Raw genomic sequence first — 16,521 nt, forward strand, 5'->3', positions numbered from 1 at the left:
TTTGCCCGTGCCTATTGCTGTCTGCCCGTGTCTATCTGCTCTTGTCCGTTGCTCTCTGCTCTGGCTGCAGTCTCTCTCGCACCCTGTCCCAGCCGCGCACTGTTTATCATGGGCGATGTGTGCAAGCGAGTGCGTGTGTGTCTAACTGCCTCGTGTCGTGCCTCTGCCACTGTTGCTCCGGATCTTTCTCTGCGACTTTGCAGCTGGGGCATCGGGCTCAAAGCTCTGTGCTGGATCGAATATCGAGGGAACGCGCCTCCAAGCAAGACAAGCAGGCAGGCGGGCTGGCAAGCAGACGGTCGCTGGCTGGCTGATTTTGACTGATTGGCTTGGCTTGGCTTGGCTTGGCAGGAGTGAGGCGAGAGAACGAACGAACGAACCAGGGGAAGGATGGCATATCAAACGAGGAATGGGGCCGCTGTGTTGAATCGAGGAGTGTATCGTGGTTACACCGGCCATATCAGCACGCCGCTCTCCAACCGGTCGCATGAATCCACCGGGTCCTTCGTCAGCCCAGGCCAGTCCCGATACTCCCAGGCAAGTGACTCACTTCAAAGCGCACCCAGGAGACCCGCTTTCATGACTCTGGGCTTGCCGCTGTTGTCTGGATCATGAATATACATCTCCCCATCCACCGCGACCCATCGAGCCCAAGTGTGTTGAGCAGCCTTTCCATCACCAGAGGCGTTTCGTTCGTCATGCGTCGCCAGCCACCCCGATGCATGTCACATCAGCAAGCGCCAGTACCGTCCGCTGCCGACCCAAGATGCCCTCAGTCTGTGCAATCGCCGTGCACTCTGTGCCACCTTGCGGCAGAGGCCGTCGCCGCGCCCTTGTCTCGGCTGCACTGTACGACAGGGGCCGGACCACAGACGCCACCAAGAGCGGCTCACAGAACGCACGCGCTCCTGGAGTGTTTCTCCTCCGTCGGCGGAACCGCAGTTCATCCACCATCAACGGGGGGTGCTGTCGGCCATGGACGATGCTGCTGCCGCCAACGCCTCTGCCCGATGGTGCGAAGAGCGCGGATCTGCGACCTTCCTGTTGCCCGATGTCCTGGCGATCCGATGTCTTTGCAGTCCGATATCCCGTCGCTCTGGTGCTTCGGCGGCCTGCCAGGTTCTCGGCACCACAGGCCGATTCTCTCGCCTCGAGGACGACCGGGGACGACCGGGGACGACCGGGGACGGGCCATGCGAAACGCACTCTGTTCTCGCGGCAGGCTTAGTCGCCAAGCGGCTTTGCGCTCTTTCTTTCCTGGCGGCTGGGTGCGCGGGTCGGTCAGATCTCGCTGGCGGGGCTGCTGTCGTTGTTGTCGTTGTTGTCGTTGTTGTCGATATTTTCGCCACCCACGCTGATCTTGCTGTCGCCCGTATCTGGATCGCCGCCCATGTAGACACCTGGTTGCCAAACCTGTCCCTCTCAGCAGTATCCACCCCCCAACTCGCTGTGCTGTCTCCTTGCCGCAGCGTGTGCAGCGGCCGTGCCTGTCGTCGGCCCAGGTGCTGGCCATTCAGAAGGGCGCCGATTTTCCGCCCTGGTCTTGGGCCACTCCGTTCTACTGCCCCCCACTCGCCTTTTTGGCCGCCAGAAACGCAATCGCGCCCCCGACAAGCAGCCTGGTGATATTACACAGGTGCGGCCAGCGGCGACTCCCGATCACTTGTCCGTGGCCAACAAGCGGCCCGTTGTCGTTGCCGCCTCCTGGTCGCCGTTCATCCGATCCAAGGCAACCCTCGCCATTTCTCCCCCCCCTGCCGCCTCGAGATCGCCGAGATCGTCGGATTGTCAAGAGGATCTCCCTCTTTGCCCGGCATTCTGTTTCCGAGCCCGTCTCTGCAACATCCACTGCGGCCATCTGTTGCCGGTTCATGCTGCCGGTCGGAGCTTATCTCCTGTCCCTGCCTCCGCAACCTGCCGCCTAGTATCCCCCCCCCATTGCCGACAATCCCGGCACTTGCACAGGGTTTGTCGCATCGTCCCGGACATTGGCAATTCCGCCTTCTGCCTCTTTCCGGCTCCCATCTTTGGCCCCCCACTTCCCCGTACGAGGCGGCTTGGATCTGTTTTGAACTCGCTCGGACCAGAGAAACGGCACTCTTCGTCCCAGCCCCGAGCCTTGACCAAGCAAACCCCATCGGCTTGATCTTTGGCTGTAGTCCCTCTCGCCCGAGTCGGTATCTGGCACTCGCTGTTCGCTGCTCGCTCCTTTCAAACATCCGCGTGCACAATCGGGCCCTCGGCTGGGTGGCTGTAGATCAAATCAAACTCTGTGACTCTGGGTATACCACACCTCGGGTGCGATCGTACTTCGTCGTCCGGTTCGGTGCCTCCCCTCCTCTTCAAATCTCCCCAAGCGGATCCCCAGGATCTCTGTTGCTATGGTGCGTCTCGTCTCCTCCAACGCCGCGGATCGGCTTCATCGTGATCCAGCTGCCCGTCGAACGACCCTGGTTATCGACGGGCTCGCGCCGATTTTGCGCTGTCGTTGTTGTCGGCGTGGTTGCTGTCATCGTTGCTGTTGCAGTGTTGCTGTTGCTGTATTGCTGTTGCTGTATTGGTGTTGGTGGCCTCTCTGCTCTCCCTTCCGGTGAGAGCCGTGGTTTGTACGGGTCTGGGATCCTATTGACCTTTCGTCACGGGAGTCCCTGCATCCCTCCCGCATCTGGATTCCTCCCAAATGTCCTCATGCCATTGTTGATCTATTTCCCTTGGTCTGCACCCGATCGTCGTCGTCTCCGCATCCGGCTCCTCCCCCTGGCCCTGTGGTCGTTGTTGGGCGTTCGTCCGCTTCTGTCTGCTCACGGCCCCCACTATTCTTTCCTGCCTTTGCTGCATTCGCTCAGTACAAACTCAACATAATCGAACAGCCACGGAACGTCAGGACTTCAGGCTATGTGCCGTCCGTTGTCGGTCGGTCAATCGATCCCGTTCCCATCCTCCAGCTCGTCTACCAAGAAGCAAACGGAAGCGTAATAACAAAGTACGTGCTCGCCATACTCTCCCTGCCAGACCAGAGCAGCCGGGTATCCAAAACATTCCCAGCGGCATGCTGCATGGAGCTGCTCGACATGGCCCGATGCCCTGCTGCTGCACCTCGTCCCCTTTCCGAGACTGACACTGTTACAGCGGACATTCCCGGCAGCTGCTGGCCGCCAACAGATTCGTGACCCATGTTCGGCTCTTCAGCGGAGACGGCACCCGCGACCTCACCGAGATCGGTTTTCTACCGGGCTCAAACACAACCCACTCCATACCCCAGGTCTGTGTAGTGCTCTGCGAGCATGGGTCCCAGAAGGAGAGGAGGGCTGTGTTGATCCGATCCCGCCCGGGTGATGATGTAGCTGACTTGCCCTCGCCCCCCTTCCGCTCTTCAAGGCAAAGGACTCGCCGGATTCGGGACTGCTCCCCTCCGAACGATCTGCCCAACTCGACCTCGACTCCAGGTCCGATCGCTTGGATCGACCGAGCCCGGAGGTGGTGCAGCGCGGAAGCAACGGCGAGATCTTCCCGCTCTTTGGGAACCTGGTGTCTCCGAGCCACTTTGCGCGTGGGCTGGATCAAGTCATGGGAGTCTTTTTCGTCTTTGGGAACCTCTCGATCCGCACCGAGGGCACGTTTCGGCTGCAGTTTGTCCTCGTTGATCTAAAGCTGTAAGCATCGGCTCTGGTCCTTGGTCCCGGCTGGTGGTTGGTGATCCTGGTTCAGCATTTGGCGAGCCCGATCCGACGGCTGGCCTCGTCTGGCACACTTTGGTCGCTTTGGTCGCCCCTTGCTGTCGCTGTTGCGAGGCCGGTTCCTCGGTCGCTGATGCAGAGGTGCCCTCTGTCGCCTCGCCCTGGTTCAGACTCTGATTGTGACCCACCCTTCCTGCATCAACCACAGGCTCGATCCCGACCCGCAGCCGGCAGTTATGGCAACAGTCATGTCCGATGTATTCGAGTCGCATAGCTGGAGGACGTTCCCAGGGATGACCAGTAAGCACTTTCGTCGGCACTTGTGGTCCGCTCGTGCATATGCGGGTGAGCGGCACGGGGAGGGAGCACTTCCTCCGCCGCCGCCGCCTCTCGGTTGTGTCGGAGGCACAGCCCAGGGCCTCTCCGCCCTGTTGCTGCAGGAAGGAGACGAGAAAAATGGAGCTGATCGAACTGCGCTGCCCTGCCCGCCATCGCGACCACAGGAATCACCCCGTTGACACGGCATCTAGTCGATCAAGGCGTCGTCAGGATCTTACGAAAGACCAACCTGACGACGGACGAGGCACAAAAACCGCGGATATCGGCCCGGAATACATCAGCCTGATTAATGTCTTTTATGGGTTCGCGGGTCGGCGTTGGAGAGCGGACGAGGGCAGTCCGGGCCGAATCTCATTGGAGTGCACTGCAAGAGCATACCGGAATGCACCGCAAGCACATATTGATGACTGCATCAGACGCCATCCTGTCCACTTCCGGCCGAGACAGCCCGCCATCTTTCAGCAGAAGCATCGGATTCCGCCTTTCTGCTGACTGGCTCGCTGCTCTCCATGTCCATGTCCCTGTGTCTTCTCGGACTCGCAATGCCCGCGCCGGCTGAAAGTATGTCGCCCTGTCTCTCCAAAAACTCTATTTTGGCGGGAAGAATCCCTCGAATACGGTGCCTTGTTTCAATTGTGCTGTCCGCCTTTGCGGTCCGATCGCATCCACCGCCTTTGCCGCCCGCGCTGGTCTCCCTGGCCACCCCGGCATTCTGCTTCCCGACCGCATGGCGGCAAATCTCTGCTTCCTCCCTCCAAATGCCTGGTCCCAATCGGTAATTTCAGCCTCGTCGACCGCCTTGCCTTTGGGGATCGAGAGTCGCGCCGTTCGCATCCAGCCTGGCCACCGCCTCCCTTTGTTTCGCCGATACTGTCGCTTAGGATTTGACAGCGCAAAGTCCAGAAACGCCGAGAATTGGCCGTGGAATGGCCCTGCGCTCCCTTCTGGGTCCGGCTCCCACCACCGCTCGTGCGCCGTTGTGGCGCCAGCGACCGCTCCAGAGAACCGCCGAGAGCCGCGCGGGAGAGCCACGAGAGGCTCCTCGCTTGTGCACTGACTCATCCAAAGTCACCCGTGAGTCGAGCGATTACCCGGTTGGCTGGCCGAGCGCCTTGTTGGGCGAGCCTGTTGGGCGAGCCTGCTGTCGACCCCCAATATCGGGCTCAAACGTGGGCGGACAAGGCCGTCCTGCAAAAGATGTTAAATGCACGGCGCTTGGGCGTTTAGCTTGCCAGCGAGCGAGCCAAGCGCCGTAACCAGCCGAGTGCCAACTTGATCAGCAGTTCGCAGAACCACGGCTTCCAACCCAATCGACAGTCCCGCCCACCACCACCAGAATCATCCACCGGCCTACCACATTCGCCGTCGCACGGTGCAATTTGGTCGGATCGTCATCTGTCGCTCGATCCATGTGCATTCGCTGCCCTCGTAGGTTGAGCTGTGGGGCGCTGCTTCCCCGTCTGCAGTTGGCTGTTGTCTGTCATGGACGAGTTGCCCATTGGTCTGGTTGGTGCCCTTCTGCGGCCCTTCTGCGGCCCTTCTGCGGCCCTTCTGCGGCCCTTGCGTGTGCCCCCATCGCCCTCGCGCGGACTTGGCCCTGGATGTCGCCGTGGCCTTGCACGGCACATCGAGCTCGCTCTGGGAAATCGCCAACATCGCCGGGGCCTGTGTTGCTTGCCCGAGCAGCGACGTTCTCGCCGGATGCCCTCCCACCGCCCGAAAGCGCATGGGCGCCGACACCCGGTCCCTGGTGGACCATCCGCGAGCCGGAAGGGGAGGGAGGATCGAGGGATGTGGGGCCTGTCACTCGCCTCGCTTTTTTGCGCGGCCTTGCCCGTGTTTTCTCGCTCTCGGCACTTAACCCTTCAAATCGGCTTCTCCTGGACACAGTCTCCAAAGCCGCCTCGGCCCAGCATCCGCACCACTGTACCAACGGAAGAATGGGAACGGTAAGGATAAGGGCCTCCTGCTTCTCGTCTGCCTCGTCGACTCTCGAGCTGGAGAGTGGATCCAGCGGCGAAACTTGTGTTGGCGAGGAGCCCCGGACAAACTGCGGCGACTATCCCTCGCTGGCAAGACTCCTCCGAGTTTTCCTCCTCCTCCCCGCTTCCTTGCTCTCCAGTGTGTTGGCTCTAACTCTGGACTCGCTACTGTGACCAGTACTCGCTCGAAATCGTTGAGGGTCCCCGCCAAGTTCGATCCTCAGGATTCAATAGTCCTATTGCCGGGCGATCCATGGACCCGGTCCCGGTTCTGCGACTAACCTACATCGATGAACATGGCAACACCACCACCGAGTATGTTGATCTTTGGGCTTCGTTTTGGGATCCTTTCCCTTCCTCTGTTCCATAGCTTGCATTGTCTCCGCCAGCCCCAGCAGCCGCTTTCGACCTTGTGATGTGTCGGATCCCGCGGCGCGGCAAAGCCTTCGAGCTGCTGGGCTGGTTCGGCGACTCGCTGGAGGAGAGGGGGAGCAGGAAGATGGCATCTGTGCGCTGATACTAACGTCTTGGCTTTGATTTCTTCCGTTGCCAATCCTTTGGGATCGTGGCTGCTGCTCGACCACCGCTGTTGTGGATCCACTATCCTGCCGGACCGACGCACTCCTCAACGAACCGATTCCAAATCTTCTGCCTCCGCCTTGGGCTCAACCCCCTTGCACTCGATCCCACACAATCCTTCACTTTCTCCCTCGCATACGTCCATCCGCCTTCCTCTCCTTTCTCCTTCTCTCTCACTCTCTCTCCTGCTCGCACGTCCTCACAACGCCCCTCTACATCTGCATCCACCGACCTTTGCCCCCCTGCTGCGTCTACAACCAGTGGAAATTTGCTGACAGAGGCCCTCCATTTTCTGGTCCACGTCCGCCTCTATTCAGGAGACGGCGCCCAAGATCTAACGGACATGATTGTCTTCCAAAACAAAACCAAGCCGGGCCTGTCCGACACATCTCCAGATCCGTTTCAGGGCGAAACCGATAGCTGGACCCATACCCAACCGTCGCCGTCGTCGGCGTCGCTGTGTCGGAGCACAACCCCAGCAGAGCAGAGGCTACCGGACGGATCAGCGCTGAAGACCGAGGAGCCGCCGACTGCCCTGTCAGCCTCGATGGTAGCGGCAATCATAAATTCGTACGGCAACTTCCCGCCGAGCGCCGTCGGCCCGTGCATCCAGCAAGAGCACGGCGCCTATGGACTGCCGCTCTATGGAACCCTCGTCTCGCCCAGCTACTTTGCCCGCGGCCTCGACGAGCAACTCAGCGTCTTTTTCCTCTTCGGGAACCTCTGCACCCGGATCGAGGGCACGTTTCGGCTCGGCTTTGTGCTCGTGGACATGCGGTTGTAGGTATCGGCCAAGCACCAGGCTCTTGGGAGCGCCGTGCTGGGGGGACCTCGGGTGTCGGAACGCGTGTTGTGGACCCCCGCTGACGTTCCGAGATGGGTGCTTCTGGCCCATTGAGCCGATGCAACGGCTCTGCGCGGACCGACGACAGCCGCCACACAGCGCCAGAGTCCGGGTCGAGGCAAGCACGGCAACACTGGCAAGAGCAGCGGCCTGCCACCGTATGCCGAAGGCTGGATATGGCGAGCAGCAAGCCCATCCAGCCCAGGCCCCAATCGGCTCGACCTTGCCTCGGCCCCAGGACGGTGCTGGCCTGCTCTTTTGCCGGTCTGGTGTCTGGTCAGCTAACGGCGATGCAGCTGCACTTGGATGCCGTGGTCCAATTGCCCGCAGCTATGGCCTGTCGATGCTGCTCCCGCAGGTGCATCGGCTCCTGACGTGATCCTCACGCCTGTCTCCATCTCTTCCCCGTCCGTTGGGATCTAGATCGAGCCTTCCGCCGGCCCCCAAGACGCTGTGCACGGTCGTGTCCAAGCCCTTTGTTTCTCACACCTGGAGGACCTTTCCCGGAATGAACAGTACGCATCTGCTTCCCTCTGATACTCCGGCGCCTCCCTCCCCCCCGGTGTTCGGTTGGCGGCGAGACGCCGATGGGTCTGCACTGCGGGTGCGGCGGTGGCTTGGCAGCGACTTGCTGGTTCTGATCGGCAGGCCGGTGGACAAAGGCCAACGGGGATCGGTGCTTGGAGACGGCTTCATCCCAGAGTCGTCTGCGGCGCAGTCTGGGGTCTATCGTTGGTGCAATCACCGACGCCCGTGGCTCTGAGGCTGATCCGGACCCCGACCGGCTCGGCTCTGGCCCCTGACCCGGTGAACGAATGTCCCGAATATGTCGAAGGAGCCGAGCACAGGGTGCAGAAAGCCGCGGAGGACGGAGCTGGGATTGGGGACAGGGCTGTCGGGCAACCAGAAAGCCAGTTAGACTCCTCTCCTCCTCCCTCGCGATCTGCACCAGAGCCGCCTGGGCATTGCTGGGCTGAGTCCGCGCGTCCGTTTCTGTCTGCTGCTTGCTGGTACTGATTCTGGATCCTTTATGTTCTCGGCTGCATATCGCTTTCTCTTCTTGCTCCTTGCCTTCGCCAATGTTGTCGATACTTCAAATGAACTCATGAACATCTCGTCACAATCCCCCGCCACTGCTCTGGCAGAGGTGTCTGCGCTGACGAGCCATCTCATCACCCAAGGCGTGGTCAAGATCATCCGGAAAGCACAGCCGCTGAAGGAGGAGCGACAGAAACGATGGGACTACCATCCCAGTAGCGACTCTGGGAAGCGCTGAGCCTTCTGAGCAGCCTTCCTCTCTCCCGCCTCGCTGCTCGCCGCTGTCGTCGATATAGACTTACCACGCCACTCACAATCATCACTCTATGGCTTCAAGCACGAAGCCAGTTGCACCCAAAAACGTCGCCGTGCTCGCTCATCTGTCTCAGCAAACCTTCAACTGTACCAATTATCACGTTTCCTGGAGTGATCAAATATACTCAGCACCCTGGTTTTACTTACTATCGGACCCGATCTACAACCGACATCTGATCTTGGGACGTGCTTGCTTCCTCCATCCTTCATCTCCCCCCCCCTTTCTCCCTCAAGCTTGCTATCCGGGGCATATACTGGCCGTGTGGCCTCGCTGAGATGTAGGTCGCAATGGTCGATGCAGTTTTGTCGCTTGTGGGCCAGCTCTTCGACTGACAATGCATCCGTGATTGAGGAGCCAGAGGAAACAGAGGGAAAGGGTAGCGGTGGAACGTGCCCTGATTATTGGTCATTGTGCGTCATATGCTGACCGATCAGCGAATCCCAGGTATTTGCACCCACCGTCAAAAGCATACACACACAATCAGATCGTCGACAACCAGAAGATTTGCGCACTTTCCTTCCTTCCAAGTCCCGGGGATTCCTTGCAGGCAAGATGGTGCCTTCGGCGTGGGGGTGTCGACGGCGAAGCCCTCAGCAAGCAACGAGGCCCCACTCCTCGTCCTCAGAAGCGACCTGTGTTGGTGGAGGAAGCGGCCGCCCCGATACCAGCTTGTGCAGCATCGACCAAAGCTATAGCAGCTCATCTTTCAAAGTCTCCAGTGGCAAGCTAATCCAAGGAGTTTGGCGAAAGCGCCACCACGCGACGACAGCATCAATCTCCCCGGTGTGCCTCAATACTCTTTAGAAGGGAACGGCAATGAGCAAGTAGTCGGTGGATCTAGCAATCCGCATGATGGAGCTGGGGCGATCAACTCCAGCGTCGAAGGAGAGTCGATCGAGACCAGGCCCGGGTGACTCTCGTACTCTCAGAGTCTGGGAGCCACCCAACCGAAGGTGCTGGTTCAATTCTGCGGGACCAAGAAGGACGCCCTCGAGTTGCACCCGAAAGCTCGCTCCTCTCCCACCTGCTGTTGTCTCAAACCGGCCTTGAGATTTTCATCGAAAGCGCAAGGACAAGTGCAGATGTGGTCCAACTGTCGCTGTGGTCTTCTGCGCCTCTTCTGTGTATTTGCTCAGCCCAACGGTGGCTCCTCCTGACCATACCGAGCGCCCTGTGTGTCTGATCGCTCTCTACTCCTCCGCCATTCGTTTACGCCTCCATTCTAAGCATCCTGGGACCTCCTTCGGGACAAACTCTAAGGGTGTGATGTTTTGTCGAGACAACATACACAAGGCACAACTGAGGGCTCCATGTTGAGAGATCAAAATACACCCATAATCCACAGACAATCATCGGGTTAACGCATGCACATGTCTTCAAACCGTAGAATCGACGAGGGGAAACCAGGAACAGGACTGATTTAGAGCTCGCGTACACTCGATGTGGGTTTGATAAGAAGTGGTGGAATGCAAACAAAGGTTTATAGGGAGAGGCGAGAAAACGGCGGCGATGGATACGAATGACGCAAGATGGTCTCCCGACCGGATCAAGTGCGGTGACAACAAGTTGGAACAATGAAGAATACCGAGTCGAGAGAGAGGGCAAAGCGATGGAGAAAGAGAGGGAGAGAGAGAGAGAGTTGGCCTTCGTCGTCTCAGTCTCAACCCAGCCCCACAGCCCATCCCGTGCCCGCTCGCAAACTGCACTATCCTTTGTCCAGACCAATCTCTATCGGCCGCTTTCTACAGTCACGTCGAGCATCTTCGCCGGCAGCTTGAGGACCGGCTAATCCCACTGTCCGTACAAGAAGGCCGAAATGCCCTCGTTCTCGTTCGGAAGGGCGTCGTCCACAATGACGCTGGTATGGCGCAGCAGACGCTCGAGGCTCGACTGGCTGCTCTTGCCTTGGTATTCTGGATTTGTAACCGCAATGTAAATCGAAGCAATTGTTGGTCGGACGCAAATGCGGCAACGGGAGTCCGGAGCCAGGAGCCAATAGCCAAGAACCGAGGGCAAGGAGCAAGGATAAGAAAGGATTTGATCGGCCATATCAGTGGGTGGAGTCGCAAGAAGCACTGCGGCAGCGCTCCGGCGGATACTTGATACCAAAATACGAAATGTGTGCAAATGCCCACGATGTGATAAGGTATTGCCGGGGAGAGGCTCGCACCATTCACCATCTCCCCCCCCCAGCGATTGGCAACAGCAATCGCGACTCACGATCGATACCAAGCCGCCGTCGTCCACAGTATCGTGAAACAAAGCCAGCCACAGCTCGAGAGAAACTCACCAAGTATGGCCCGGTTAACGAGATCGGCCGTGCGCTCGGCCACCGAGTCTGCGAGGAGATAGCCCACCGGACTGGAATAGGGCGCCGTGTATGCCAGCAGACCGTGGATTTCATCCAAAGCGTCCTGGACCTGCTCTCCTGTCGATCCAGACGCAAGCTCGATGTCGCCGTATTGAACCTGCAGCTGCTGTCCGAACTGGAGGAGCTCCATCCAACCGTACGAACGGTCCTCATCCACATCGATCCGCATCTTGCCCTTGGATCGCGACCTTGCCGAGTGCTCGTCAAAACTTCCGTCGCTTTCCAGGCTGTGCATGCCGCTGATGCCACTGATGCCGTCGCTCCCGTCGATCTCCATGTCCTCACAGATACTTGCATCGGGCATGCTGCTGTCTTCTTCGCCACCCTTGGCTTCGCATTTGAAAAATGAGCACACAGTCCTGTCGTTCGGGTAGAGTCTTCGAAACAGCTCAATGTAGTGGAGGCACTGCAGTTGGAAGAGCAGATGCGGCTCGGTATCGAAAAGCTTTGAAAAGTGGTGCTGGCAGAGGTCAATTGCCTTGCTTGGCTCGTGACCAACAATGGCGCTGCGGATGTCTATGAAGCGAGACGGTCAGGGTGCGGATCCTATGATCAGGCTCGGTGGCTCGGTTCGAACGGCCTTGTGCTCTGCAGTACGCAGCTACCCCGGCATCAGCAATGCCGGATAGATCTCTGGCCTACCGAATCGAATCTGGTGCGTCACATCCAGGGTGCTCGCCGGGCGCGGAAGAGCCTTGAGGGTATCAAAGTAACAATGGTGTGCAAGGTATTCTGCAACGAGCTGTCCAACATCCAGCGTTGCGCTTGTCCGTAGAGTCTGGGGCGAGGGCGGCTCGCTCGAAGCGGGTGTGTTGGCCACAACGCTCGCATAGGTTTTGGCAGCAGGGAGGTTGCTCTTTGGTGTGCAAGTGGGCAGGGGCACAGTCCTGATGGATTCGAAGAGGTGCTGACGTTCACTCTGGATGGCGCGATCGAGCATGGGCATGGACATGGGCATGGGCACGATGCAAAGGGGTTAGTAACTCGTTAAAACGACAAAACACAGGCCCGACGGTTGCCATGACCATGGCTGCACTCGCGCGCATCGGAGCACCTGCCTCAAAGTACCCTTGGATGTCAAATTTGAAGGGCCTCTTCCCAAAGTTCGCCTCGATGACTTCGCCTTCGGACGCCATTGCAACGGTGGGATAGAGCTTATGGGTCATGAACTTGGCTATATCGCGGTAAGCAATACCAAGAAAGACCCCGTTCTTTGTGAATGCCAAGGACTTTGTGTAAAAGTTTACGATGCAGCCGACGACGTCACCCGTGGTAAATGTCGGGCCGAACGGCTTTCCTTGCGGATGCTGGCCGCTGAACAGCTTTCCGTCGTCGCCGTGATATCCCCATGCATTTGATTCGTATCCCACCGGCTTTGTAAGCTGGCTGTTGTCCTTGTACGAGACACCGATGCTGATGATGCTGGAGTCGAGTCCGGTTGCGTCAATATCGTCATGACTGGGAGGAATGGCCAGCTCTCGTGTGCTGATGTGCAGGACGCATCAAACACTCACCCGGCTCGCCCGTGGCTAATGATCTCGACCTCGTAATAGAAGATACCGCACTGGGGCGGCACCCCTCGGTTGGACCGGACCGCAGCAGCGTCTTTGTCGTCCCGCCCAGCGCCTGATGTAGAAACCAGCCAGGAAGCTCTGTAAGATTGCAGCTCGTGGGATTCTGCGAGGTGGGGAGCGGGCGGCATCACGCAAGGGCTCACCGACTGGCTGTGCCGCCCGCCTCTCAAGGCCAACAAACCCTCGAGCGCATTCTGGCCAAAGCGGCCCGTCGAAACGGCGTCCTAGTACCTCGGTATATAGCCCGCATGTTCGAGTTTTCGATGTTCAGACCTGCTCCCTTGTCCTTTGTGTTCCAGCTCGTGGGCAGACGTAGGTTGTCCGGAGCCAGGTCGGCCTTGGTCGAAACGACGTGGGTCCGGCGTTGTCGCTGGGCGGCAGTCGGGAAGGGAAGCGAGGGGGCTCTCAAGCCGGATTGAGTTTTAGACGCATAGGGCTCTTTCTCGTCATCTTCGGAGGAGTGAAGGCTCGTGGGCGAGTCCGAACCGACCTTGGGCGGCTTCGGCATGAGGCTAGAAGCAGGAATGTGCATAAAGAGCGGCTCTCGGCGCTGAGGGTCGGTCTCCGTTGATCTCAAGCCGGGCTGGAAGAGCGTTCGCGACGCCAGGGGCGTCGAGAGCAGATATTCAGGCAATCTCTGAAGAAAAAAAGGTCGGGCAGCTCTGGGTTATTCGCAGCGAAGCCCCGGATGCAGTCCATAGCATGGCCCACGACAGCACCGGCACCGGCAGCAGCAGCAGCACCCGCAGCAGCAGCGACACAGCAATAGCAAGCTCATCCAACAGGCTACAGGCTCGCTAGTGCAGGATGTTTGGCGTGCATAGGTGCAGAAGCACGGACAGCTCAGCCGGCAGCCGACCTTTTCCTTCGGGCGGACACTCGAGCCAGGCCGACGAGTAGCCATTTGAGAAGCGGGGATCGGCGACGCTGTAAAGGGGTTGGGCGAGGAGAAGGGGGGCATCCAGTGCAGAAGGAAACTGGCAGCGAATGATGGATGCGGCTCTGCAGCGTCGGCGGGACGGATGGTCGGCGAGCAGAGTGCGAGAGGCGATCGGCACGGAGAGATGCAGGAAAGAGGCCGCTGGGCGGTCCAGGCTCCGCTCGGGTGTCTTGGGTCGGACTTGCAAATTTCGAGGGCCGACCAACCCTGGCCGTGGGGCTGCAGCCAACACCCGGCAGGCCCAAAGGCCTCTGGGGCATGGCTGGCGCTCGGGAGGATGTCAGAAAGCAAAGCAATCGACAAGTGAATCCTGCCAGAGGCACATCCTCTTCCAAGTCGCACTGCGGGCTGCATTGTCGAGTCTCCCGTCCGCCTGCTGGGCCGTCGGTTCAGTACATCCATCTTGTTTCAGCGAAGCGGACAGCCGTTGCAGGTGCGGTGGATCGACGTGTATATTCAGATGCTAGGAGAGACTGTCGGTGTCCATAAATACAAGCTGTCCGTTGAATCCTGTGAATGCTGTGAAGCTTCGTAAACCAACATCTAATGCACTACCCTGCGCGCCCTCAGATCGACGGCGGAGTCAAAGTCGTGGCCAAAGCAGCTTGGAGAAATAGGGTCATCGTAACCAAGGGGGGGAGGATAGGAGTGGAATGGTACGACGGGAGAATGTATGGCCAGCACATCTCACTTTTCGTGACTGACGCTGGACGTCGAAACAGGGAGGAGGGTCGGAGCAGGGTCCTTGAGCGAATAGAGGTAGGTACTAAGGATCACCAACGACGCACCAATGAAGAAGTTGCCCGTGACCACAAAACTGAACAAAAATATCGACATGACCGACGACAGGATGATCGAGATGGAGGTGGCGAAGCCCTTCAGAATGTTGTCGGCATATCTGAAACAGCGAGGGATGAGCGGTCAGGACGGCATGTTCCAGGCGGCATGTTCCAGGTGGCTCAACCCATCAGATCGGGGGGAAACGACACCAACAATGGTGGTCTCAGCGGCTGGATCCAGCGGGGGCAGATCAATAGACTCCATCAACACAGTTGAATGCACCAGAAGGGAAACCTACTTGACAACCAGAGCAACAATCAGTCCCCCGAGCGCCTGGCAAGCGATGGCAGCGAAGGTCCAGATGTTGTAGCCGTAAAAGAAGCCGTGCTCCACAACAACCTTGTAGTCCATGTAGCAGACTGTGCGGCAGAAATCATAAACCAGAAATGAGCGTGCGTCACAGCCAGCAGACGGAGACGAGGGACGACACCAGATAAAATGCATGTGCATTATCCCAGATCCCTGTATGTGCACTATCTCAGATCCCTGCAGCAGACACTCTCATGCTCGCCGCCTCAGCTCCACCTCGTCGGAAGGTGGCCCTCGGTTCAAGGACCACTATCCCTCCTTTCGAGAGGCATCTGGCTTGACACCAATCTCCAGGATGCATAGAAGACTCGTTTGTGGCGAATTGGGCCTGGCCCGTCTGTTGAGGACAGGCTCACAAGCAAGGAGTCAAGGCCGGCTTACCGCCAATGAAAAAGCCGGGAATGATCGAAAACAGACTCAGCTGGACGTTGCGGACCCACACACTAGCCTTGGAGCCCTTCAGGACCTTTTCGAACCTGGAAGGAGGATCAGGACAACAGAGTGAGATTGGTAGGGGGTATATCTGGCGAATAGATGCTGGTGGATTCTCAGAGCGCAGATTGCACAAGCAGGCTCAATGCGTCTCGGCGAGCCTGGACCAGTATTAGCAAGGGGCAAGCGGTGTTGTCGGCCAAAGCAGCGAGCGAGCCTCAAGTCCCAGGCCAGTCCAGCGACATCGATTCGCAAAAACTGCAGTGCATGCCTACCAGACACCGGCAAGACCAGAGAGAATACACGCAACCGTGACGGCCACCAGGCCAACGAAGCGGACGAGATTCTCGTTGGAAGCGGCCTCGCCCTCGCTGCTCTTCTTAGCATCGGTTTTGGTGGACGGGAGCTGGACAAGGGCGATGCCGATGGTCAGGATCAGGAGCGAGATCCACTTCATCTTTGAGAGAGGCTTGCTGAGCAGCCAGACCGAGAACAGGGCCGTTGTCAGGATCTTCATCTGATAGGTGACCTGGAAGGTAGCGGCGTCCAAACAGGTCACGGCCAGGTACTGCAGGTTGTTCTGGATCATGTAGAGCACCGCCGGCACCATGATCTTCTTCCAGTCGGATGTCGGGCCGAGGATGTCCGAGTACACCTTGCCCCAGGAGAAGGTGCCACCGGGGTTCTGCTTGATCTCATCGTTCACTTGGATCATGAGCGAGACAACGAGCTTGGTCAGCTCCGAGAGCACGACAGCGGTCGAGGCGAGATACGGAGGGCCGGGGATGGTTCTTGAGTAGCGCATGATCAGGACCAGGGCCGAGTTCTGGACGACCAGGACCAGGAGCGAGATCCACTTGAGGTGGGTGACGAGGATTGCCATGATGGTCGGTCTGTGCAGGACGCAGGCAAAGACAGGGGGGCAATAGCGTTGGATACGATCAGGGCAACGCTGACAGCGGCTGCAGCCGTCCAAGACGAGACGAGACGAAACGAGACGATCGCGGAATCGCCAACGGTCCTGGAACCAGCCGCCTTTATCGAGGCCGAGTGCCGTGGATTGTCGGCTTTGACTGCCACGAAGCCAGAAACGGCAGCGACACCAACGCCCAGCGAACGCGCACAGCCACCGAAAACAAAAGACAGACGCGCGCGGGTGCAACGTTACCCGACTCCAATTCGAGCGGTCATATTCCTCCAGCAGCAGCAGCAGCAGCAGGAGCAGAAGCAGCAGCACGATCGCAAAATGCAGGACGAGGGGAGGGAAGAGCAGGTCAAGC

At 58.8% G+C, this 16,521-nt stretch overlaps 4 protein-coding genes across 4 annotated transcripts; 2 read left to right on the top strand and 2 right to left on the bottom strand.

Annotated features, from left to right (window-relative positions):
• The first annotated feature begins 2,264 nt into the window (after window positions 1-2,264).
• BJ171DRAFT_308999 (velvet factor) lies at window positions 2,265-4,335 on the top strand. Its single transcript, XM_053107063.1, has 6 exons — window positions 2,265-2,384; window positions 2,847-2,983; window positions 3,130-3,262; window positions 3,379-3,653; window positions 3,886-3,977; window positions 4,181-4,335. Exons 1-6 carry the CDS (start codon window positions 2,382-2,384, stop codon window positions 4,300-4,302), a joined length of 762 nt encoding a protein of 253 aa, XP_052969003.1. The 5' UTR covers window positions 2,265-2,381; the 3' UTR covers window positions 4,303-4,335.
• An 892-nt stretch (window positions 4,336-5,227) lies between these two features.
• On the top strand, window positions 5,228-8,996 carry BJ171DRAFT_309043 (velvet factor). The gene is made up of 6 exons (XM_053107064.1): window positions 5,228-5,444; window positions 5,907-5,965; window positions 6,177-6,313; window positions 6,839-7,357; window positions 7,845-7,936; window positions 8,567-8,996. The coding sequence occupies exons 1-6, from the start codon at window positions 5,426-5,428 to the stop codon at window positions 8,695-8,697; spliced, it is 957 nt and encodes a 318-aa protein (XP_052969004.1). The 5' UTR covers window positions 5,228-5,425; the 3' UTR covers window positions 8,698-8,996.
• Window positions 8,997-10,063: 1,067 nt separating this feature from the next.
• On the bottom strand, window positions 10,064-13,785 carry BJ171DRAFT_495170 (uncharacterized protein). Its single transcript, XM_053110091.1, has 7 exons — window positions 13,580-13,785; window positions 12,952-13,357; window positions 12,661-12,772; window positions 12,205-12,568; window positions 11,789-12,065; window positions 11,066-11,662; window positions 10,064-10,688 (listed from the first exon to the last, which is right to left on the bottom strand). The coding sequence occupies exons 1-7, from the start codon at window positions 13,679-13,681 to the stop codon at window positions 10,561-10,563; spliced, it is 1,986 nt and encodes a 661-aa protein (XP_052969005.1). The 5' UTR covers window positions 13,682-13,785; the 3' UTR covers window positions 10,064-10,560.
• A 309-nt stretch (window positions 13,786-14,094) lies between these two features.
• On the bottom strand, window positions 14,095-16,270 carry BJ171DRAFT_495172 (nucleotide-sugar transporter-domain-containing protein). Its single transcript, XM_053110092.1, has 4 exons — window positions 15,517-16,270; window positions 15,191-15,285; window positions 14,739-14,859; window positions 14,095-14,558 (listed from the first exon to the last, which is right to left on the bottom strand). Exons 1-4 carry the CDS (start codon window positions 16,122-16,124, stop codon window positions 14,348-14,350), a joined length of 1,035 nt encoding a protein of 344 aa, XP_052969006.1. The 5' UTR covers window positions 16,125-16,270; the 3' UTR covers window positions 14,095-14,347.
• Between the last annotated feature and the right edge of the window lie 251 nt (window positions 16,271-16,521).

The sequence above is a fragment of the Polychytrium aggregatum genome (genome assembly GCF_025602895.1).
Source record: "Polychytrium aggregatum strain JEL109 chromosome Unknown BJ171scaffold_9, whole genome shotgun sequence".
Lineage (NCBI taxonomy): Eukaryota > Fungi > Chytridiomycota > Chytridiomycetes > Polychytriales > Polychytrium > Polychytrium aggregatum.

What these genes read in the sequence shown, in the direction of transcription:
- BJ171DRAFT_495170 (XM_053110091.1), bottom strand. Translation starts at nt 13,681, where the DNA reads ATGCCCCCCTTCTCCTCGCCCAACCCCTTTACAGCGTCGCCGATCCCC. An exon ending in GACGCACCAGATTCGATTCG is followed by an intron (nt 11,663 to 11,788) that starts GTAGGCCAGAGA and finishes CTCGCTTCATAG; the next exon opens with ACATCCGCAGCGCCATTGTT. An exon ending in CGTTAACCGGGCCATACTTG is followed by an intron (nt 10,689 to 11,065) that starts GTGAGTTTCTCT and finishes TTACAAATCCAG; the next exon opens with AATACCAAGGCAAGAGCAGC.
- BJ171DRAFT_309043 (XM_053107064.1), top strand. An exon ending in CCAACGGAAGAATGGGAACG is followed by an intron (nt 5,966 to 6,176) that starts GTAAGGATAAGG and finishes TACTGTGACCAG; the next exon opens with TACTCGCTCGAAATCGTTGA. An exon ending in GACCTTTCCCGGAATGAACA is followed by an intron (nt 7,937 to 8,566) that starts GTACGCATCTGC and finishes CTGCTCTGGCAG; the next exon opens with AGGTGTCTGCGCTGACGAGC.
- BJ171DRAFT_495172 (XM_053110092.1), bottom strand. Translation starts at nt 16,124, where the DNA reads ATGGCAATCCTCGTCACCCACCTCAAGTGGATCTCGCTCCTGGTCCTG. An exon ending in TCCCGGCTTTTTCATTGGCG is followed by an intron (nt 14,860 to 15,190) that starts GTAAGCCGGCCT and finishes TCTGCCGCACAG; the next exon opens with TCTGCTACATGGACTACAAG. An exon ending in ATTGTTGCTCTGGTTGTCAA is followed by an intron (nt 14,559 to 14,738) that starts GTAGGTTTCCCT and finishes TCGCTGTTTCAG; the next exon opens with ATATGCCGACAACATTCTGA.
- BJ171DRAFT_308999 (XM_053107063.1), top strand. An exon ending in CAACCCACTCCATACCCCAG is followed by an intron (nt 3,263 to 3,378) that starts GTCTGTGTAGTG and finishes CCGCTCTTCAAG; the next exon opens with GCAAAGGACTCGCCGGATTC. An exon ending in GACGTTCCCAGGGATGACCA is followed by an intron (nt 3,978 to 4,180) that starts GTAAGCACTTTC and finishes TCGCGACCACAG; the next exon opens with GAATCACCCCGTTGACACGG.